Source organism: Dama dama, chromosome 9 (assembly GCF_033118175.1).
Source record: "Dama dama isolate Ldn47 chromosome 9, ASM3311817v1, whole genome shotgun sequence".
In the NCBI taxonomy this organism is placed as follows: domain Eukaryota; kingdom Metazoa; phylum Chordata; class Mammalia; order Artiodactyla; family Cervidae; genus Dama; species Dama dama.
Genome location: NC_083689.1, coordinates 82,720,750 through 82,744,655, shown reverse-complemented (window position 1 = coordinate 82,744,655; position 23,906 = coordinate 82,720,750). Strand labels below are relative to the sequence as shown.

The following is a 23,906-nucleotide window of genomic DNA, read 5'->3' as shown; positions in this document are numbered from 1 at the left end:
AATTCTTTGTTCAAAAATAAAAAAGGAAATGACAGTTCTTACAGTTATTCTGAATTATGACTGTTGATCTTGCAACTCTTGTAAAGTTAGTTATGACAAAGTAGATGGAAAACAGAAATAGAAGACAGCCATTACACTTAAAAATAGTCAAGATACAAACTTTTTAAAAGGTGGTTCACAATTAGGTCTGACCTCTGAAGGTGCTGGTTAGAATCATTATGGCCAAAGGATTAACTGAAAAATATAATGAGAAAGAGGGAAGAACTTGGAAAAGTACTTTTAAATGCTGCTCAGTTTCAAAAAGGGTAATTTCATTCTTAATGGAGCCATGTAGGTAATTGGGCAGCTTTAAAGAACACTGTAGTCTCTGAAAATGCATTTGAACAGGATCTGCCCTTCTGACAATTTTTGTAACCACTGAAAATTGTTAAGGTTTTATTTTCCCTAAATTAAGAGAATTTTATTTATTAATATGTCTATAGTTATGACTATAATTAGAAACCTGTGGTTATCCTAAAATTGTGCACAAATATAAGAGCTTGTTTTTAAACGACATTGTCATTCTTAATGACAATAAAGCATTTAAGCCTATTCTACTATAAAGGCTTACAATGTAATTGACTATGGCAGAATCTGTTCACTTATCATTGGCAGAATTCTTTAGAGTAACTGAATGACCACAGTGGGAATCTAAAATGTAGACAATTATAGTAACTTTCTGAGATCAAATTTTCTTTATAGATTTTCAAAACTTCGCATACCAAAAACCTGTAAAATGTGTACCTTGCAGCCTTTCAGGCTTTGTACAGCAATGTAGGTAACTTTTTTTGTGGGGAAGAAGAATTGGTCTTTGACATGTGGGTGAATTTAGGTTAACAGTGTAGCCAAGGAACTCATGAGAATGGTATCAGCTGACAGTTCTCTTCACTGTTTCCTATGCCAACCTGGGAGTCATGGCTTTCTGTGACTGTAGTCCTGAGCTGTCAGGAGGAATAAAACTCTGAAATCAGAACAAAAGACAGTTGTTTGTTTTTTGGAGGTACTTCCATAGGGCACAAAACAAGAACAGGACTGTCACCACAAGAGCAGAAGCACCAGCATCTTGGGAAAGCCACCCACAGACTGGGACACTGTATTCCCTAAAATATTTGCAGATAATGTTACAGGACCACTCTCGACACACACAATCCAGTTATTTTTCACCCTCTTGAGCTAAAAGAGATGTTCATTAGAAATCACCCCGAACACAGGTCTATTGCATCCATTTAGCAAAGCAATACCTCCTGAAAACATTTTGGAGAATGATCACTTTCTTCTCTCTCTCTCCTTCCCTTTGTTTCACCAGCCGCCTGTGTCGAGCGCATCCTGTTCTGAAGTCCGTGGACATGTTTAAGTTCCGGGGACCATCTACAGTTGGAGACCGTCTTGTCTTCAACGCCATCGTCAACAACACATTTCAGACCTGGTAAAGCATGTCTGGTGCTCTTAGATTGCGAAAAAAACAAATTCAAACTTGCACATAAGCAATGCTCTTTGTTTTATCTCAACCTGGAGGTGAGTATAGGGAATACTTTAAAATAACCACATTCCTTCTAATTTTTTTTTGAAATTTCATGTTCAAAATCTATAGACATACATATTAATCCTCTGTTCCACTGAGGCCTCCTTACACTAAGTTATGATAAGTTGGTTTTTGTCTCATAATAAGGTTGACTATATTTCCCACTTGATCCAGGATGGTCTTGGTTTGTGCGTATCATAATCATTAATTTTCCTTTCACTCTCAAAAGGGTCCCATATGGTCAACCAATTCATAATGGACCTGTCATTTATTACCATGAAGTCCAAAACACTTCTCAGTTATTTTTATTATTCTTGACACACAAAGAAAAGATCTACCTTGGTATTTTTTTCTTTTTAAATGTAAAAATGAACATCTGTATTTCCTATCCAACTTCAGTGTTTGATGCTTTTAAATTATAGAACTATCATTTTAGGAGAAAAAACATGACTTTGGCATAATTTAACACCCCACCCCGCCATTACCAAAATTTATTCATGAATGTATATAAGGTTCCACTGGCCTTTTTTACTACTTGAAAGTGGGAAAGTAAAGCAGACATGCACCCAGGAGCTTGTACATAAGATCAATCGACTTGATAAAATGGATGTTAACCGCTGCATAGATTAGCAGACAACAAAGAAATAACAACACAGGGTCCTCCTTCTCTTCCTTGCCTGGAGGAGCTGGTGGGGTGGTGGGCGGGGGAGGCCTAGCACGCTCAGGCTCTCTGCCCACTACCCTTCTTGACCTTCTGCAGTGTTGAAGTTGGAGTGCGTGTGGAGGCCTTTGACTGCCAGGAGTGGTCTGAGAGCCGGGGCCGTCACATCAACAGTGCTTTTCTCATTTATAATGCTGTCGATGATAAGGAAGAACTGATCACATTTCCCAAAATCAAACCCATGTCAAAGGTCAGTTATTAGCACGTGCAGTTCAGTAATCAGACCACTTATTCTGGGGGAAGCTGTGGTACAGAGCTCCACCCAGAATCTTTTCCTGCACTGGCAACAACCTCCACGTCCATTCCCCTTTGCTTTTCTTTCTTTTTTGCCTCACAAAGTAAAATGATCCTTTTTCTCTTTTTCCAAATCACTCTGGTCTTTTATTTAAACGGTGAAGGCCCTGAAGACCTCACATCTATTCAGCCACATGCTGCTGTTGGAAACATATGTCTTCCATGTCTCATTTCTGACTCTTTTCCAGCTTTATATCCAGTTCTCTATGCTGCTCTACATTCATCGGGATTAAGTCTTATGGAATAAGCTGCCTTACTGCTAACTCTGACCTGAAGATACTTCATGTAGAGACTCCTTGTCCCAGTTAGCCTTTTCAACTGACTTAGGAGAGAGAGACTTAAGGATTGTAGCACAGAAATATTAAGAATGTATTGACTTTACTTTTTTTTTTTTAATTTATTTAAGGATGATTTTCGACGGTATCGTGGAGCTCTCGCACGCAAGAGAATTCGCCTAGGCAGGTAAGGGACTCGGGTGTAAGATTTTATGGACTCTCATCTGACAAATTACATAGCAAAGAGCCCTCTCTGGGTCTCTATTCCCACATAATATAAAAAGAGAAGGTTTGATGTTTTTTGACTGTGGATGCTACTGTGATGAAAATTGTTCTTCTTGATTGTTCTACCAGTAAAGGCCATGTTTTGTGACTGCTGATTTCACTTCAAGAAAGTGTCACAGTTATTGCTATGTGCTAGATACAGGGAAGAAAACTATTATTTAAAATTTTCATTTTTTTCCAGAAAATATGTCATTTCCCACAAAGAAGAAGTTCCACTTTGCATACACTGGGATATTGGCAACCAGGTGACAATTTTATGATCTGAAGTTTTTCATGTAAAAATCGCTTCATTACAAAAACGGGAACTGCCTCATTTAACTGACTCATGTTGTGCCTACACAGGCTAGATGTAGAGGTGAATTATAGCAACTTGTCATCTCAAAATGAAACAAAACCAATCTGTGAGTAACTAGTCATCAGCCAGCTGCTTCACTGCCTTGTTTGAATTATCTACATAGTTACTGAGTTACAGACTCTGGTTGATCTGTATCAAATGCATTCAAGCAACATAGGACATTGACATCTAGTGTCTCATCATGGTCTGTGCTGAATGACATGCCTTCTCAACAAAAACGTATTAGTCATCTTAACGTTTTGACCATGAAATGTAAAGGGAAATCCAAATTTACTTATTACACATTGATTACTAGTCAATGAAGGGTATTCTTGTCTTTACTTAGGATACCAATTAAAATGATACTAATTTCTTAAGCATATAGGATTCACATGACCTATCTGAATTCTGAATTAAGAGTCTGAGACAGAAATTATGTTCCTATAACTTAGTTCTAACTTCAACATCATCACTTTGGCTCTAACAGTATCCATTTTCTAACAAAATATTTGATCACATATCTGTGCACAGAACTCACAGCTTTTCAATTATTTACACTTTAGGTATCCTTGAGTAATGGCAATGTGGAGGCTCTCAAACGCCTGGCAGCCAAAAGTGGATGGGAGGTTACCAGCGCTGTGGAAGAGGTAGGAGGCATTCAGGTATACACACAACTCACTGTCCATCATGAATGAAAGTTGTCATGGTAGGGGTTGTTCTGCTACCTCTAATGCTGCTTTCAAGAAGGTAAAAAATGGAGATCAAGATGGCAGAGTACAAGGATACCAAGTCACCCTATGAACACATCAAAACTACATCTATATGTGGAGCAATTCACAACACTGAAAACAAGCTGGAGAGTGGCAGGAAGACTCTTATACAACAACTATGGCTATAAAGAAAGACCCACACAGTCAGGGAGGAAGAGAAAAAAACGCCATCAGGTCAGGACCTGCATCCCTAGGAGAGGACACCCCAGCCCTGAGGTCTGACCCCAAGAGAAGGAGTACCCTTAGCCGGTTTTAAAACCAGTGGGACAAACAGAAGGGCTGTATAAGAAACCTCGACTCTACTCTTAAAGGAAACAATGCTTCCTTATTCCTGGGAATAAGGCAAAGGATGCAGACTGAAACTTCCCAGGGCTCTGCTCCACTGCAGTTCTCAACTAAGGCAAATAAAGTTCAGGACTGGAATGTGTCACAGGGAATTCTATCAAACATACAAAACAGAGATAATGCCTAGCATTCTCAAAATAAATTGAAGGGAATACTCCCAAATTCATTCTATAAGGCCATTGTTACCCTGACACCAAAATCAGACCAAGACACTACAAAAAAAGAGAAAATTACAGGCCAGTATTTCTGATTAATATAAATGCAAAAATCCTCAACAAAATATTAGCAAGCTGACTCCAAAAATATAAAAAAAAGGGGATCATACACCAGGATTAAATCGGATTTATTCCAGGGATACAAAAATGGGTTAATATTTATAAATGAGTCAGTGTGATATACCGCATTAACAACAGGAAGGATAAAAATCATATGATCATCTCAATAAATGCATAAAAAGCATCTGACAAAACTCAACATCCATTCATGATAATAACTCTCATCCAAATTGGTATGAAAGAAACATATTTCAATATAATAAAGATCATATATGATAAAATTAAAGCTAATATCATACTCAATACTAAAAAGGTAAAAGCTTTCCCTCTAAAATCAGGAATAAGACACTCTTTATGTAACATATTATTGGTAATTCTAGCCGCAGCAATCAGACAAGAAAAAGGAATAAAAGACATTCAAATTGGAAGGGAAGAAGTAAAACTATCTCTTGTTTCAGACAACATGATACTATATTAAGAAAACCCTAAGGTCTCCAACAAACTATTGGAACTAATAAATGAATTCAGGAAAAGTTGCAGGATACAAGACTAATATACAGAAATCTGTTTTATTGCTGGTCTCAAACAATGAACTATCAGAATGAAAAATCAAGAAAACAATCCATTAAAGTCACATAACAAAGAAAAAAAAATACCTAGAAATAAACTTAATTAAACAGGTGAGAAACATAGTCTCTGAAAACTATAAAACACTGAAAAAATTGATATAAAGAAATAAAAATATAAAGAAATGGAAAAATACAGTGTTCATGGATTGGAAGAATTAATATTGTTAAAATGACCATACTATCAAAATAATCTGCACATTTAATACAAACTCTACCCATATACCTATGACATTTTTCAAAGAACTAGAACAAATAATCCTAAAATTTGTACGGAACTACAAAAGACTCCAAATAGCCAAATCAATCCTGAGAAAAAAAAGAACAAAGTTGGAGGTATCATACACCCTGCTTTTAGAATACATTGCAAAGCTGCAGTAATCAAAACAGTAAGGTACTGGCACAAAAACAGACACATAAAACAATGGGACAAAATAGTGAGCCCCCAGATAAACCCATGCATTCATGGTCAATACATTTATGACAAGAGGGCAAGAAGATACAATTGCAGAAGTCTCTTCAATAAGTGGCACTGGGAAAACTGTGCAACTGTAGTAAAAGGATGAAATTAAAACATCTCAAACCATATGTAAAAGTAAACTCAAAACAGATTAAAGAGCTAAGAGTGGAAACCATAAAACTCCTAGCAGAAAATATATTAAAATGAAATACTCTTTAACATAAATCATATCAATATTTTTTGGATCTATCTTCTAAGCAAAGGAAACAGAAACAACAACAAAAAAAAGAGGACCTAATTAAGCTTAAAAATTTTTGCACAGCAAGAGAAATCATCAGCAAAATGAAAAAACAACCTGCTGAATGGAAGAAAATATTTGCAAATGATATAACCTATATGGGGTTAACCTCCAAAATATATAAACAGCTCATATAACTCAATATAAGAAAACCAAACAACCCAATTAAAAAATTGGCTAAGACCTGAATAGATATTTTTCCAAAGACATAACAGATGGCTAACAGGCACATAAAAAGATGCTCAACAATCTGAATCATCAGAGACAAACAAATCAAAACCACAGTGAGTTATCACTTTACACCTGTCAGAACGCCTATCATCAAAAAGACCACAAATAAATATTGGTGAAGATGTGGAGAAAAGGGAACCCTATTACACGTTTGTGGAAATGTAGACTGGTACAACCACTATGGAAAACAGTATAGAAGTTCCTCAGAAAACTGAAAATACTGCAGAACAACCATATGATTCAGCAATTCTACTACTGGGTATGTAGTGTATAAATATACACTTATATTCATATATAGTCATATATATAGGAGTATAATCTATAAAAATATTAAATCAGTATGTTATATACCCAAACTAACAGAATATTATAAATGAACTATATTTCAATTTTTAAAAAGGTAAAAAAGTCTTTGGGGAAAATTTTTTTAAGAGTCAAGTATCTTTCCAGCCCTGTCTCTATTCCCCTACCTGGGCTGATCTAAGGGCCTTCAAATCACCCTACACATTCCTACCTCTGAGCTTAGTTCTCATATTCCATCTCTTTCTCCTTCTCTTCTCTATCTACCTCAGTCCTGCCTGGTCTTCAAGACCTGGGCCAAATGCTTCTCCATAAAGCCAATCATCTGCTACTGAAGGAAATTACTGCTTTAGGAACTCCTTTAAGAATTACTTCTTTATAATTAACTTGTCAATTAATTATGCATTATCTCATGACACTCCACAGCCACACTGAGTTGATATTTGTCTTGCATAGTAATTTTACAAATGGTCTTTTCCCTTAACTAGATTATAAACGTCTTAAGAAAGCAGCCTTATCTTGACTTTTTTGTATCTCAGCACCTTTTACAATGCTTTTGCATGTCATCAAATTAAATAAATGCATATCATTTGAATTTCATCTACTTTCAGAGGTATATCAGGTGATCCTTTGAAGCTGATGCCCACACTAAACATAGTATAAGCTCTTTGAGGACCATTTTGTCCATCACTATAGTTGCAGAACATAGCACTAGCTGGCATTCAGGAGATGCTCAATAATGCCAACACTTTGTCTATGCTCACATTTCAGTGCATACTGTTTTTCATCATCACTGAAACAGTAGCCTCTAAAACAGGATTACCACATGTTGTGGTTTTCCTGGGACAGTCCTGGTTGTCCCATCATAATTATTAACCATGCCCAAGTGTTCCAGTTTGAATAAATTATATGGTCACTCACCCTGAAATATAAGCAAATTCAGATACTAAATTGTTTTCACCCTGACTTTGACCTCCTCCACACGTTTTGGCTTTGGTTGTTCACTTTTACTGTGTCTTGGTGCTCACTTCTGAATCCTTTCAGGGTCTTCTTTATTTTCTTTGGATCCAGTTAGGTTTCCATCTATGCTTGATTCAGTGATGCACACAGGTTTAACATAACAAAGTTCTTGCTTACAATTATCCTTTATAAAAGGTGCCTCAAGACTTTGTTTTCTTTTATTAACATGAAATCTGCTTCTTGCATCATTGCTGGCATCTGAGCACTCACTGAACAGCACAGTAAAAGACATACTCATGTCTGGAATGAAGGATGAACACATACTTAGTGAAGACTAAGTTTTAATTTAATATAAATTAAAATTTCAATTCTTTTGGAGTTTGGACCAAAAACCAACAACCTAAACAAATAAATGTGCATTTGCAAGTGTCTAAGGAGAGCCATCAGTAATTAATTCTTAACTTTCTGTACTGTTACTTACTAGAAAACATTGTATAACTAAAGAAACATTCTTATGTTATCTCTGTTGAGTTTGAAGCCCTCCTTTTTTTCAGATTATATTTATGATAAAAATCTAATTTTTCTCTTTTTTGGGTTATCCTTTTCTCTCCCACTTTTTAAAGCTTCTATGCTTTTAACTATCTTTACCCATCATGTTTTTAACTTCAAAATATAGCTCGTTTATTTTTTTCTGTCACCTTTTAGCTGAAAAAATTTTCACAACTATTAAGAATTATACTTATTTTGGGTTTTAAAAAGCTATACTTATTTTGATATAAATTTTGATAGATGGCAAAAGTTTAAAATCTCTGGTATTCATAATGACAATTGGGCAGTACTTACTGTTTTAATCCATATTTCATTTTCAAGGTTTAGTGTTGGAATTAATAACAGCACTAATACAAGCAGCAAAAGATGAGCCCTCATCTTAAAGGAGTTTATATTAATAGTCTATCTTGAAAATATCTTAAAAGTACTATCTTGAAAGCATCACACATACACATACCCAAGAGTGAGATGTAGTATTTAAACTACAAAGGTCAGCTATTAGGCAATTCAAAGTCAGGGAAGATAGTTGTTTAAAGACAACTTTGGAGAGGAGTCGATTCTTTCCTCCTTGACGACAGTGTAAGGATAAAGTGCTGGAGGGGTAAAAGAGGCTTTTTAGGCAGTGAGTAGCTTGAGCCACATCTTGGTGGAAATTAGCATGGGTGAGAGACTGGCCTGATAAGAGTAGCTTTTTATTTAGGCAGTAGCTGAGAGAGGACAGGAAGCCAGAATGGCAAGAACTCTTGACACAGGACAAAACCCACAGGAAACAGACCAGAGGAGATCTATTCTCATTGAAGCTGGGGAGTGACTGGCTCCAGAGCTGCACCTGACCACGTCCCCTCCCCTTAGTCAATGGGTAATCGACCTCCAATGACTCTACCCTCTCCCCATACCTCCGTGAAAACTAGTTTTGTCCTCCTTCCCACAATACAGTCTCAATAACATATCTGTCAACAGATAGTATAAAACTCTAAAACTGAGCTATTTCTGCTTGTGCTATTTGTATAAGATCTAAACTCATTAAACAGAATCTTATTAGAATGAAAAAATATATCGTTAATAAAATGTTACCAAGCTCCAGCAGATTTTGAACCTATTTTAAGCTTCACTTCATAGAACAAAATTTCATAGAATTGAAATTCATCCTCAAATGATAAAACATTTGAGATGATAAATGGAATGTAACCTGTATTCTTCTAAGCATGAAAGGGAAATCATTTTCTTGGACAGTTGGTCTTGGAGAATTTTTTCACTAAGCAAAAGTTGGCTTTCCTAAAATAGTAGAGTTTAAAGAGAACCAACACCAACCGCTGCCTTTCCTTGTCTGCATCAATGTCATTGTCTCTGACAGCAGAATGCTAAGGACTTTCTGCTACTCTTACCTTTGGGGAAAGGATCAAAATGCCATCCATCCATCCAATACTGTAGTTGACACTGGCTAAGTCCAGTGAGCTCTGTAAGGGCAGAATTTAATGATGGTACTTGGTGTCAAGTTTGTTATGTCTCCAGGACAGGAAGCAGCAACATGTGTCTGCAACCTGGGGAGCAGCTTCCTGGAGAAGTGCTGTGATCGTTTCCTCAGGCTGCCAAAACAGTACCAGAATGGGCTGGTTATGGGAGCTAGAAGTCTGCGATCAAGGAGTTGGTCATGCTGGTTCCTTCTATGGGGAGTGAGCGAGATCTATTGCAGTTCTCTCCCCTAGCTTCCAGTGCTCTGCTGCAATCTTTAGCATTCCTTGGATAGTCGATGCATCACTTGACCTCTGCCTTCATCTTCATATGGGATTCTCCCAGTGTGTGTGTACATATATGTGCCCACACTGCCCCTTTATATATAGACACCAGTCATATTGAACTCGGGGCCCATACTACTGCAGTAGAACCTCATTTAACTTATTACACCTGCAATGACCCTACTGGGGGTTAAGACTTTAACATATGAATGGAGGGTGGGGCACAATTGAACCCTTAAAAAGTACTCAGCCCACTGTAATATCCCACCCAACCCTGGTTTCACCAAGGTTAACCATGGTTGCCCCAAGGCCAGAATCTGACTGAGGTGGTGGAATTCCCTCTGGCTACTTGCTCTTACTCCTCCGAGACTGCAGAGCCCCAACACGCTGGCTAAGAGCCACATGGACACCAGGATCAAGGAACCCCCTGCTACTTCTGCAGGACAGGGGGCAAAAGTAGGTAGGTCTAGGCTGGGCTGGGTCTCAGCCTTTGACTTAGAGCTACATTCATGGTTTTCTTTCTGTTTCATAAGTACCCACAGCCTACATCATGCCTTCCTTTGCAGGCTCAATTTTAAAGACAGGCTTGGTGCAGAGGTCAACTGGTGAGGTAAAATGGCATAAGCAAAAAGCTACTTCCTACCTTTCTAAGCTGCTTTTAGTCAGTTTCTCATTTCTTCATTCTCTAAAGATATTTATGTTTAAAGGTTTTCTCCCTCACAGCCTGATTTTCCATCTGCTTGATGCCTGCAGTGAAGTCTCAACCCTATGTTTGTCTGTCTTCTCATTGCTTGTTTCCATGGGAATGATTATAAGATGGCAAATTTCAACACGATCTTCAAAGCACCCTGAAAGAGATGGAGTAAATGGTCAGGATAGAAATGTGCTCCTAGCTGAACATATATCTCTGATTATTGATGAAAACACAGTAGAAGCAAAGTTCAGAGTAACAAGGGGTACATTAACATTTAAGTCTAATGGATCCCCAAGACAAGCTTTCTCTTCTCTAAGGAATAGTAAGCACTTAGACACTCACGAACCTTGTGACCCTTGTGATTCACTTAAAAAAAAGAGTGCTTTGTGCTGAAGGAACAACATGGTTCAGCAGTCCTGTTGAGAGGTTGAGTTGGATCCAGAGGTGTTGGCTTACTTCCTGGATCCCCTCAGCCCAAATGAAGGCACTCCTGACATCCTGGGGATGTTAGGCTGCAGCCGTGGCTCCAAGGTCTTATGGAAAAAAGGAAGTGCTGACTTGCCTAGCAGTCTGGTGATATTTTTTGTTGTTCCTGAATAGAGGCAAGGAAATATCACAAAGAGATAAAGAGGGAAAGAGATAAAGCTCTTTATTTTTCATGAGAAAAACTACTGCATAATAATTAAATAACCTACCCTCAAGTAGCATAATGTTTAGATGACACAGGAGTATAGCATCCTGGTCTGAGTTCTAGACATCCAACTATTGAAAGTGAAGTTACCAGGTGTCAAGATGCCTTAGCTTATGCAATCCTGCTGTGGTCTTAATGTAAAAACATCAATTTTTCTTTTGTAATTTATTTTTTTTGGTTATTTTATTTTAGATAAAAATATATACTCTGGAAGAACATGATATTTTATCTGTTTGGGTTGAAAAGCATGTGAAAAGACCGGCACACTTGGCTTACCATCTCTTGTCCAACTTTACCAAGCGACCTTTGTGGGACCCCCACTACACGTAAGAATAAATTTAAAATACTTTCTTATTCAACCTTGACATCATGTAAAAAATGACCTCTACACTGCAGTCTATCTCCACAGCCCAATGTATGATTCATTGTTGTAGTTGAAGAGTATTTGCTACAGCACAGTATCAGGAGCTGTTGGAGAGGCACAAAAACTATTCTAATCATCTAGTTTTCATCTATATGGACTCGACATGCTTTACCCACATCTATTGTAATCCTACCAGTAACTCTTCAAGGTTGATATTATTCCCATTTAACAAGAGAGATGTCCCAAGACTCACCAAGACTACACAGGCAGTAAAGCAATGGGACCTCATTTGGAATCCAGGTCCATCAAGCTCTGACTTTAAGACATAGTCTCACTACTCCTGAGGAAGTGATTATCAAATTGTACTTCGCACTCTTGAGCTTTACTTGGTAGCCCTTCTTCTGTGAAACAGCACTCCCTGGTGAGACGCTGGGAGAAGCAGCTGTGAGCAGCCTCCTTCCTGCCCTCCCTGTCTGTCAGCCTACATCTCTTCTGTTACTTCCTGTCTCCCACACCCCTAGTCCACCCTTCTCCACTCCCCCTCCTTTCCTGGAATGCACGTCTGTGTACCTGCTCAACTGTACTGTCAGGGTGACACTCCCTTCTCCAAGGAGTTCCAGCTCCTAGGTTGCAGGGCTCAGGCCTCAGGGACACCTTGCTTTAAGGAAACAACTGGTAAGATGGGCTTCCTATTATATTCAGCATTATTAATACCATTTACTTCCTAATTTGGATGAGGTAGAATTTCATCTCTTAAATGTCCAAATCTCACTATGATTAACAGCCTGTAATAGACAATTTAATACTTCTAAAGTGAAACAACTCTAGGCTTATGTGTTATATTTACATAGATGCCAGAAGGATGCATCTTGGTTAATGTTATCATTAGTAAACACTTCATGAGAAGAGGAAACACTTCACAATTTTCTTGCATCAGTATTTGCAGATATGAGTACAAGGCTTTTAGCAAGAATAATGCCTAACCTTTGCTGCTCTTTTCAAATGTTTCTCTCCACTATTTTCTACATCACCGGACATTCCAGGTGAGTGAATAGAGGAATGAATGAATGAATTCTAATTCCATTAACTTTTTTTCTACATCTATCTGATTCAGGTACTATGCCAGGTATTTTCATTTGATCCTAAGCCCTTAGGTATTATTGTCTACATATTACCTATATAATACACCATAGGTTATTATAATCTACATTTTATGGATGAAAAAAAAGTGACTTGCCTAATAAAACATAGCTACTCTGGGACTCAAAGGCAAGTTGTTTGGCTCTAAGCTTAGTGCTCTTTCCCAATATTCCTTTACCTCAGAGTCCACAAAGGACTGTCCATAAAGTTTGCTAGTCTTTAAAATATTACTTGATCCTAGAGAAAAATAATTTTGTGGAAAAAAGAAAAGTACCTTTCTCTGCAATGTTGAAGGCAGTGACCTTAGATGGCCAGCATTCTCTTCATCACAGGCAGAATTATTCCTCCTGGCCAAACAACTCTAAAGATAGACTTTAAGAAATGATGCTGGCTTTGGGGAGTTGGTTATGTGAACAAAAGGGTGCATATGGACACCAATAATGAAGTTATGCAAACAAACAAAAGAAAGGCATGCCTTATTCTACCAGGTAGAAAAGTGTAGACTTTCTGTCACTGTTCTGTTTACATAGATCCTGTGAAGTCATAGACTGCATAAGTGAAGATGATCAGATATATTATATCACTTGTTCTGTGGTGAATAATGACAAACCCAAAGACTTGGTAGTACTTGTTTCACGAAGAAGGCCACTCGAAGATGGGTGAGTATGTGTAACTCAAGTGTTATAGCAAGGTCTTATAGTATAAAGTAGAAAGAAAAAGTTGATATGAAAATAAGAAAGTCAATGGAGTAAGCATTTCTGGTCTTGAATGATGTTCATATTATTTTTTACTAGATGAGGCTTTACTTATCATTAAAAAAAACTATTACATGCCAGCCATGTGCAAAGCATCATGCAAGACTCCTAAAGCAGTTCACTTTCCTTTTATTCTATGCACATGTAAAACTGATATTTAGCCAATCTTTGAAGCCTTCTATTACTGGTAAAAATGCCATGAGAGCCAAATAAAACACTAGGAGTTGGTTTTGGTTCAGAATTTACAAAGGCTTTACTGTGCTATGTACCCAAAATGGCTAGCTTTCAGTCGGTGTGTCTGTTCAAGGCTTCTCCGTGGGCACTGGACTTCTCAGAGAAAAGGTTCTAAAGGGAAGGGTCCCAAGACTGGTCAGCAATATTTCTGATGTCAAAAATGGCCTATAGAAAAATCCCTCCCAGATGGGATTAATGCACACAGATGTTCAGTGTATTATCACCTACTATGGCAAAAATTTTAGAAATAAACTGAAGCTCTATCTTATAAATTATAGTAGAACCATACTATACCAGAATACTATACCAACATTAAAAAGGATGAAGTAGTTATAGAGGTATTGATACAGGAAACACCTCTAAAGATTTATCACTACATGAAAAATCAAATTATAGACCAATACTTATAAAATGATTATATTTATGTAAAAATCTGAATATGTCCATTTGCTTACATAAATGTTATTTATAAAAAGATCTGGAGGGTCACAGTAGAATGTTAATTTTATTGGTGATCATCTCTAGGATAGGAATATACTGTGGTTACGGTAGACTGAAGGATGACTTCTGTTTTCTAATGTACAGGGTTCCGATTGTTTGAAGGTTCTTTAATACAATGGTATTATTTTTTCCATTAAAAAAGTGGAAGAGACGGAAATAACAACCCATTAGAGCATACACACACACAAGTTTGGAGTCTGACTACAGCTCTGCAGTTATGCAAAGCATACATAAGTTTTAGGCAGAAAATATCTATGGCCCTTATTACTATTTCCTATACTTGAATGTAGCCATAGAGAATGTTTTTTATGCATATCACTCATGTAAAATATCTGGGTCTTCATAGTTTTACTTCTACTATATAAACGAGTTGCATTAACTGTAGGAATTTACTTTTCTTCACCATTTACTATTTCATTCACTGTTCATTTCTCTCAGGAACTTAGAAACTGTCCTTTTATCTTTCAGTCACACTTACGTGGTGGCAGTGAGGTCGGTTATTCTGCCGTCAGTCCCACCTTCTCCACAGTATGTCAGAAGTGAAATCATATGTGCCGGATTTCTCATCCATGCTTCTGATAGCAGTTCATGTACCGTAAGTTCAATGAAACATGCACATTAATTTTCTCCTACATATACAGAGAAACCATTTACCTGGATTTACTAAATTAACTGTAATTCTGTAATGTGTGTCCACCCGCACCCACCAGGGAATCTTCAGGTCATCCTTTCAGATCCATTTCCAAGGGGTTGGGGTCATAGCCTCCCCTACACCAACAATATTGAGATCCTTGCTTGAAAAAGCTTCAATGAATAAGAAATTAAAATACTGTTTTGTTTCACTTTGTTTTCTTGAAACAGGTATCTTACTTTAACCAGATTTCTGCTAGCATCCTTCCTTACTTTGCTGGAAACCTTGGTGGCTGGTCAAAATCCATTGAAGAGACAGCAGCCTCCTGTATACAGTTCATAGAGAGCGCTAATGATGATGGGTTGATAAGCATACTTTAAATTATCTGTCATTTTATTTCCCACTTGCAATTCCAAACTCCCTTAGTCCTGACACTTGACAAGCTTCTCAGCCACAAATAATCTCATATCAGTCTAAGAAAAATGCAGTTGCGAAGAGGTTAAAAAACAAAATGCATCCCAAGTCAAATAATCAGTGATTTGGGTTAATATTAAAAGAGCTTTAAGACTCTGTTTTAGATCATCTGTGGCTCTGCTACCTTCCAGGGGCACAGGCAGTGAAAAATTTCTCATAATCAATATTGTGTGTTCTATAAAATGGTGAAACTTTGGTTAAAATAATCAAAACATTTTTAGGCTAGAGAGGTGAAACATTCTGTTTGAAATTTTATAAAACTTTTTATAAAATCAGAAATAATACGCTGGCTAGGTGATTAATAGTATGGGGTTGTTCCATGTATAGCAGGTATCAGTGTGACAGGAGCACCTGACAAGATGTATTACATGTTTTAGAGCTTTAAATTAGGAAGACATTAAAACATAATGGAATCCAATCAATTTTAGTAATAGGAACTACTTTCCTGGTGTCATTTAACATATATCAAGGTAGCTGACCCATTTAGTATCTATTGCTATATACACTCACAAAGTACCTGCAAAATGTGATATTGTAGAGAAAGAATGAACTGAGGTCTTCTTTCATAATCACTACATTAGAACTTTATTCCCCAGACTTTACATTTATTATTTTACTCTGTGATTTGTCTTGACTGATAAGACAAATCAGCATACATCAAGTTAACATCCTCTACGGGACAACTTCTAAAATTTGAAGGACTTCTCCATTAGAGTTTAGAGCACTTAAGAGATTAGATACATCTTGCTTTAGTTTGTCAAATCTTTACCTCTGTCCAGACCTGGTTGTAATTATTTTTATTAATCTGTGCCAACAGGTTATCATTTTTATGAATTTTGGACTATGTCCCAATCTTATGAATTAACATTTAAATACAATAAGAAGAATGGACAGGCAGATTTAAATGCTTATACATTACATTCCAAAAGCAGATTTTTTTAGAATATTTTTAGATTTTAAAAAAGGCTAAAAAATGAGCAGTAAAGACAGTTACAGTACACTAAAGTTTTGTATGCTAAAATTTCAGCCCTCTTCTACAACTGAAATGCTTTTAACTTTTGTCTTTCGTACATCTCTGAATTTGTATTTTTTTTTTTTTGAAACTTTTTTCTGAATGAAAGAATAGAGTAACTGTGGCTGGATTTTTAGACACAAAGATGTTGCCCACTCTAAACTTATAACACAGGCATAGTCCATACCAGTGCTGTCCAATATGTCCACTAACCACATGAGACCATTTAAATTAATTAAATTTTTAAATAAAATTTAAACATCAGCTACACTAGCCTCATTTTAATATTATTAGTCACATGACATTATCAGGTCATCATGGCCTAATCTGAACTGCTCACTTTCAGACTACTGGACTAAAGATTCTTTAAAAGGAAATGACACTGGAAAAGACAGCAATGCATTCAGGTTCTACCTAGGGGATCTCAAAAAGTTTAAAATCTATTGCCTGAAACCATGACACAACTGACTAAGGCATTCCTACTGTAAAATTCAACAACAGCCCTCAGGTTTATATTTCCTTTTTTAATGGAAATTTGTTTGCTCGCTCTTTCACTCATTCAATAAATATTAAGAACCTACTCTGTATGAGACACTTTTAGGCACTCTGGGTTCACCAAGAAACAGAAGGGTACTGACCACATTACGATAAAGTAAATAAATAATATAGGATATTTGGTGGCTCAGATGGTAAAGAATCTTCCTGTAATGCAGGAAACCTGGGTTTGATCCCTAGGTTGTGAAGAAGCCCTGGAGAAGGGAATGGCAACCCACTCCAGTATTCTTGCCTGGAGAATTCCATGGACAAAGGAGCCTGGTGGTCCATGGCATCACAAAGAGTCAGACACGACTGAGCAACTAACACTTTCACTTTACTTTTCAGGAGATAACTGTTAAATGGAAAAATAAAGCAGGGTAAACGATGTGCATGTGGGGAGGTGTCGGAGGTAGCTGTTCATATTTTAAACAGGGTGGTCACTTGCCAGAAGCAGTAGGAAAATGCTTCTACAGCTGCTGGCCTCCCTTCCCTGGGGCTGAGAGGCCAGCACTTGTGGCTCAGTGCAGAGGCAGGGGTCCCCCAGCCCCACTGTGTGTGTCCTTGGCAAGTGGGGCTGCAGAGCCTCCCCCACCCTCCTTACCTCTGCCACCCCCACTCCAGCTGGGCCAGGGCTGGAGGGGCCTGGTGGGGGGTTCCAGGTATTGCCCTCATACCTGGGAATGCAGGAATGTGGACTAGGGGGTCAGAGGTCCAAAGCTTCCCATCTACTCCATAGGACCACTGCAAGTTAAAGATGTAAAATTTAATAATATTTTTCTGGCCATGGGACATGACATTTAAACAACAGGGAGGTGTGTATGGGGTGGGTGTTTCACACTGAAAGATAGTAAATATTCTATATAACGAATACAGAAATATATACATCCAGGATTTGGGCTTTGGTTATTGATGGCTTGATAGATTGTTTAGGAATAATAAAGAAAACATTAAGAAAAAAAAAAAAAAATAGGGTGGTCAGAGTAGGCTTTACTGCAGGACATTTGAGTGAAGACCTGGAGGCAGAGAGGGACTGAACCATGAGGATTTCTGGCTGTAGCATGTGTCCTGTAGAATGCCTGGTCCATGCAAAGTCTTTGAGATGGGAATGTTTCTGGCACATTCCAGGGAAAGCAGATGCTGAAGAGGCTGGAATAGAATGAAAGGTAATTAAAAACAGATGACTTGAGTACAGTCTTCCTCGGCTTTCTTTGGTGCCCTGGCTTTAAACAAACATGATTGATCCAAGGGTAAGCAGTGAAGCTGGTTCATCAGCAGCCATCCTCAAGCCCCTGGAGACGAAGGACAGAGGGAACATAAAAATGTAGTCAGGCTCACTTTCTCCTTTGGAGTGCTAAAATATCCTCCAGGAACACTTGAGATTTCATGCCCTTCTTGATGGTAAGGGTTTTCAAGTGCTTCTAACAGGACTGAAAGCTTTTTGATTAAGAAAGGAAACTCTTTCCTATTAATTCTTCCTGGTTTTAATGCTACAGAGTTTCTGATCTATATTCAGTTTTTCTACCATATTTTTAAAGAATTCTAGAGGAAAAAAATGTGAAAACTGATCTGTATACTTTAGAATATATCTACCCTTATATGCAAATACCACTAGGAAATAATAATTTTAATAAAAATCAAAAGAAATCCAGTGTATTCTTATATATACCCACCATGTGGTTTTATTCATATTTTTTTATTGCACATTTCAAACCTTGGAAATTTTTATTGGTCTATTTGTAGGAGCAGTTTTGAAAATATGTGTTGAAAATGTATATGTTAAGGAATAACTTTAATGGTTTGGAATAAATTATTAAAACGTAAACCATGAAGTTTGCTCATGATTCATTTTACCCATTTGAAAGTAGTGTAACTACTGGATCAGGCAATTCACCATGGGCCCAGAGGGGTCCTGCATATTCTTGCTGGGTGTGCCAAACTGCAAGACTCATCTATTGGCAATATGCTAGTCCCACAGGCAATTCAGTAGGTCATGGTGACCACAGCCTAACTTCAGTGTAACGCCTCACTTTCAGGGTACAGGAAGACTGGCTTGTGTGCTGTGTGCTACAATTTTTGTCACTTGCTCAGAGTGCTGGTCCTGTGTTCATCAGCTGTGACACAACCCCATCATGCCCACAGCATCCAGCTGTGGCCCATCATATCACCCTGGGGACTAAGGGAAAATGGAAGCAACACAAATAAGTTGATACTCATGATATGCTGTTTGCTGTGTCATGAGTAATAATGTCCTTTGTCTCTGAACCAGGATTCTCATGCCTTCTATTGACATCCATGAAACCGTAACAGACTAGATGAATAATCTCAGACCCTTCATAATTCTTGATAGTAACCCACCTCCAAAAGTCAGAAAAGAAAAAGTGAAAGTTGCTCAGTTGTTTCTGACTTTTTGCCACCCCATGGACTATACAGTCCGTGCAATTCTCCAGGCCAGAATACTGGAGTGGGTTGCCTTCCCCTTCTCCAAGGGGATATTCCCAACCCAGGGACAGAACCTGGGTCCCCCGCATTGCAAGCAGATTCTTTACCAGCTGAGCTACAAGGGAAGCCCAAAAGTCAGAAATATTATAAAATGCCTCTCATTGTACACTTGCAAGTATATAAAGTACCATATAAAAATTGCACATCTGATGCTATCTTTTCCTTCCTCATTTTGTGACATTTTTAGGGACACTTGAAAACAGGTTCAAAATTAATATTTCTATCATTCCCACAGCTCATTATCCCTCTCCATGTCCTCCCTTCTTTCCTTATCTGGCTTAGGGTCCATGGTTATCATTAATGTCACTCCCTGTCCCTTTTCCTTTCATTTGACTTGCCTGGCAAATTCAAAACTGTGGTTGAATTAAAGTATTTGTAAAACCTCAACCCTGCACTGAGCACCTGAAAACCGTGGACTGGTCTCACTTGAGATTTATGACCACAAATTTCAAAAGGGCTCTGATAACCTACGACATTTCCTATATGCTTGCTGTTTCACACTGCCTTCACGTTTTCCACGTGCCTTACTCTTCCTCAGTTAATAAACTTTAGAAAATACTTCACTGAGTAAAATACAAACTCTTAGCCAGGAGCCATCTCATTTCCCCCTCTAGGCACCTTCCATTCTTTGCCATCCCTCCTATCATAATAAAACATCTCTACCCCCAGTCAATCCTAAAGGAAATCAACCCTGAATATTCACTGGACGGACTGATGCTGAAGCTCCAATATTTTAGCCACCAGATGGCCACCTGACTCATTGGAAGACTCCGATGCTGGGCAAGATTGAAGGCAGGAGGAGAAGGGGATGACAGAGAATGAGATGGTTGGATGGCATCACCGACTCAATGGACATTAGTTTGAACAAACTCTGGGAGATGATGAAGGACAGGGAAGCCTGGCATGCTGCAGCCCATGGGGTCACAAAGAGTCAGACATGACTTAGCAACTAAACAACAACCCCTAGCAAAGAACTATTTCTCTAACCTTCTCCAAGGCGTCACTCCAATTCTTTTTTTTCTCTATTTCAGAAGTCTTTCCTGGATTATTATCATAATGACTATCATCTCTTATCTTAAAATAAAATAAAGCAAAACAATACTTCATCTGATCCTATTTCCTAAAGGCTACCCATCTCTACTCCAATTATCTATAAATGTAACCTTCATACCCTTATTTCATTCAATGAATTATACTTCTCCCTCCACTACTCCACAGACCACTCATTGCCACAACTAATGGCATCAACAAAACTGACTAGTTCCTTCTTTTTGCATCATTTTCTCCACTTGGCTTCCATGATGTCACTCGGATTTCCTCCTATATCACCAGTCACACTTTAAAGCCTCCTCTCATGGTTCTTCCTCCTCCACCAGACCTCTAAATACTAGACCACCCAGGGCTCCATCTTGGTCTCTTCTCCTCTATCGCTATTCCTCATGGAGTCCACCCAGTCTTTGGGTCTTAAAAGATATCTACTTGCCAATAACTCCCAACTCTACGTCTCAAGCCCTAAACACTCCTGAACTCCACATCTGTATATCTAACTTCTTAGTTGACATTTCCACTAAGATAATAGTCATCTCAAAGTCAACACTTCCAAAACAGACCCCTTATTTCTGCCACCTTTCCCTTCATAAATCCTTCCTTCAGGAAAGCTTATCAGCTCTGTGTGAAAAATATAATCAAACCTGATTCCTTCTAATCAACTCTATAACCCTAATTCAAAACATCATCTTCTATCATCTGAAATATAACCTGTTTCTATTCCTACTTCTCCCTTCACTCTCAACTCAGCAGTCAGATCATGTCACATTTCTTCTCAAACCTGTAAATAATTCTGCATATCACAGAGTAAAAGCCAAAGCTTTATAACAGTCTGGGGTATGATGTGGTACATTCAATTATTTTTCAAAAATATTCACTCCCTTGCTACCATCCCCACCTCTGCCAACAGAGTGCACTATTACACCTCTTGTCTCTGAGCTTAATCATGTGACATCAACAGACATGATGCAATCAATCAAAGGCTTGAAGATGTTTTTGCAAGTGGACCTGCCCTCTTACATCTCTGTCATGAGAAAAAGTTAGGACTAGTCTGCTGGTCCCAGGAAAAGGAAGAGAGATACAAGCAATAGAGCTGCTTCATCTAAGCCTAGTTTAGATCAGCTGACCCCAAACCAGACTTCTTGTGGATGTAAGCAAGCCCCACTGAGATTAGTAGGGCTGTCCAGATAAGCCCAGCCTAGATCTGACTCACAGGCATGAGCTAAATAAACAGTTACCATATGCTTCTGAGTTTGTGGTGGTTATGTGACAGAAACTGGTAGTCTGCAAGATGTGACCCCTGTTAACTATCTGATCTTCACTACCTTATCCCCAACTCTTTTCCAACCACACTGGCCTCTGCTATTTTTCAACTACACCAAGCAGCCTCCTCCCTCAGTATCATTGCCCTTACTTAATATCTCACATCAAGATATCCAAGGCTTCTAATACTTCCCTGTATACCTACGTACCAATGGAATATTATGGATGAAACTTCAAAACATTATACTAAGTGAAGGAAGTCAGTCAAAAAGATCACATCTTTTTGACCCTCAAATAGGGCAAGCTCACGGCTTTGACTATTTTCTGTCCCTAAATATTCTTTTTCCTTATCTTCATAACAGATTCTCTTGTCATCCAGATTTCAGCTTACAAGTCTTCCCCTCAGAGGCCTTCCCTTGATTTTCCAATCTAAAGTAGCTGTCCAGCCACATGTGTCATCTCTCTGTTAAGTCTAATTCTGTCACATATTCATTTAACTCATTCGTTCATTCAACAAGCGTGAATGCTTTGTATGCACCAAGTACTTCTGAGTATAGTGAGTAAGACTCAAAATTCCTGCCCTCATGTAACCTATAATCCAGTGGAGAGGGGACAAATAATGTTAGGCAGGGACTTAAATTATGGAGAAATTTTAGAGTAAGAGAATGAGAAGTTACTGGTATGAGGAAAAGGCTATTTCCTATAAGACTAGTCATAAGACTCTTTACTATGCAGACTGCCAAGTAGAGGCCTGAAGAAAGTCAGAGCGGGTCGAATTTGGGGTGTGGTGAGGGAATGACAAGAAAAGAATAACTTGAGATTCAAGCCTGTAGGCTTGGAATATAACTGTACTAGATAAAATGGAGACAAGAAAGGAAATTTGTTCATTTTCCCCTCAGCGGAAGTGATTTGATTTAAAGCTACTGTGAGTTTGGGGTGTTAGTGCAACATCCAATTAAGGATGTCCAGCAGGCTGGTGAGCACACAGAACTAAAACCAAGGATCTTAGGGCTAGACATAGATTCAGGAGTCAGCCCCTGAGAAGTGAAAGATGAGCTTGTAAAAAGAGATGACATTTCCAAAGGACTAGAAGGAAGAAGAGTGCTAACAACTAAGTCTTAGGGAATTCAACAAAATATTTATAAAATGTTATAAATATTGACATTCTGATATTATTTTTACTGATAGTTCCGATATGCATTTTTTGTGCCTAAATCTGCCTTCCTTTCTTCAGCCTCAGCAGAATGCATGTGGCCTTATCTGTCTTATTCACTGCCACAATCTCAAGTGCCTGAAAGAGTACCAAGAATGTAGTAGGTCCTTGTCCTTAGGAAATCTATAATGAAAAAGTATTTGTGTGCCTTCCTCATTCAGCATTCGCTGTTAAGAAAATAACCAACAGTAAGCAACCTGCAATCTCTTAGGACATCAGAATTTCCATCTCTGGTGAGTTCCTTTAAAAAAGTGTCCACATACTTTCCCAACATTATATTGGGCACCTGAAATGTATTTCTAATTTCACTATAGATAGATCCTTAAAGTAGAAACACAGTAACTGCAAGGAAGACAAAACGGACATCCCTGCATTAACGTCTATATAAAAAACATCAGACTTAGCTTGCAGCTGACGGGTTTTTGACTTTCCAGAGCCTTTTGCTCCAGATAGGATAGGTGAGATAAATCTGGGTGTGTTCAGGCTGAAGGACTAGGACAGCACTGCTATCCTTTTCCAGCTGCATGGCTTGTGGTATTCCTTTGAAATGAGACTCATTTCCTTAAACTCTGGTATGCTGAGTCAAATTGTGTTATGTTTTCCTCTGTCGCTGAAAAAAAAAAAGAACAGCTCTTATTAAGATTAGAAATGTTGAGATGTACAGACATTAAAACAGAAAAGTGTTCCTTTTCTTATTTGGTAAATATTTTGCTTTTGAAAACATCAGTAACTAATCACAGCTGTTTCCTTTTGTTACAAATGCATCCAATCAGGTAAAATTCCAAATGAAACACACAATCCAACGAATTCATTCCATTATACAGTACAGTG

The 23,906-nt window shown here is 38.0% G+C and overlaps 1 protein-coding gene across 7 annotated transcripts in view; it reads left to right on the top strand.

Moving 5' to 3' along the window:
• Positions 1 to 23,906, top strand: part of ACOT12 (acyl-CoA thioesterase 12) — a 52,073-nt gene that overhangs the window by 23,590 nt on the left and 4,577 nt on the right. For 4 of the 7 annotated variants that reach the window (XM_061151935.1, XM_061151937.1, XM_061151938.1 and 1 more), the window contains 9 exons: positions 1,346 to 1,465; positions 2,322 to 2,472; positions 2,983 to 3,038; positions 3,318 to 3,381; positions 4,034 to 4,132; positions 11,598 to 11,731; positions 13,440 to 13,568; positions 14,868 to 14,994; positions 15,261 to 16,320. In XM_061151935.1, coding sequence (XP_061007918.1) covers positions 1,346 to 1,465; positions 2,322 to 2,472; positions 2,983 to 3,038; positions 3,318 to 3,381; positions 4,034 to 4,132; positions 11,598 to 11,731; positions 13,440 to 13,568; positions 14,868 to 14,994; positions 15,261 to 15,410 — 1,030 coding nt within the window. In that variant the 3' untranslated portion in view covers positions 15,411 to 16,320. Of the gene's footprint in view, positions 1 to 1,345; positions 1,466 to 2,321; positions 2,473 to 2,982; positions 3,039 to 3,317; positions 3,382 to 4,033; positions 4,133 to 11,597; positions 11,732 to 13,439; positions 13,569 to 14,867; positions 14,995 to 15,260; positions 16,321 to 20,221; positions 23,309 to 23,906 lie in introns of those variants that run through there. The other 3 variants (XM_061151936.1, XM_061151939.1, XR_009694223.1) reach the window with 2 other exon arrangements.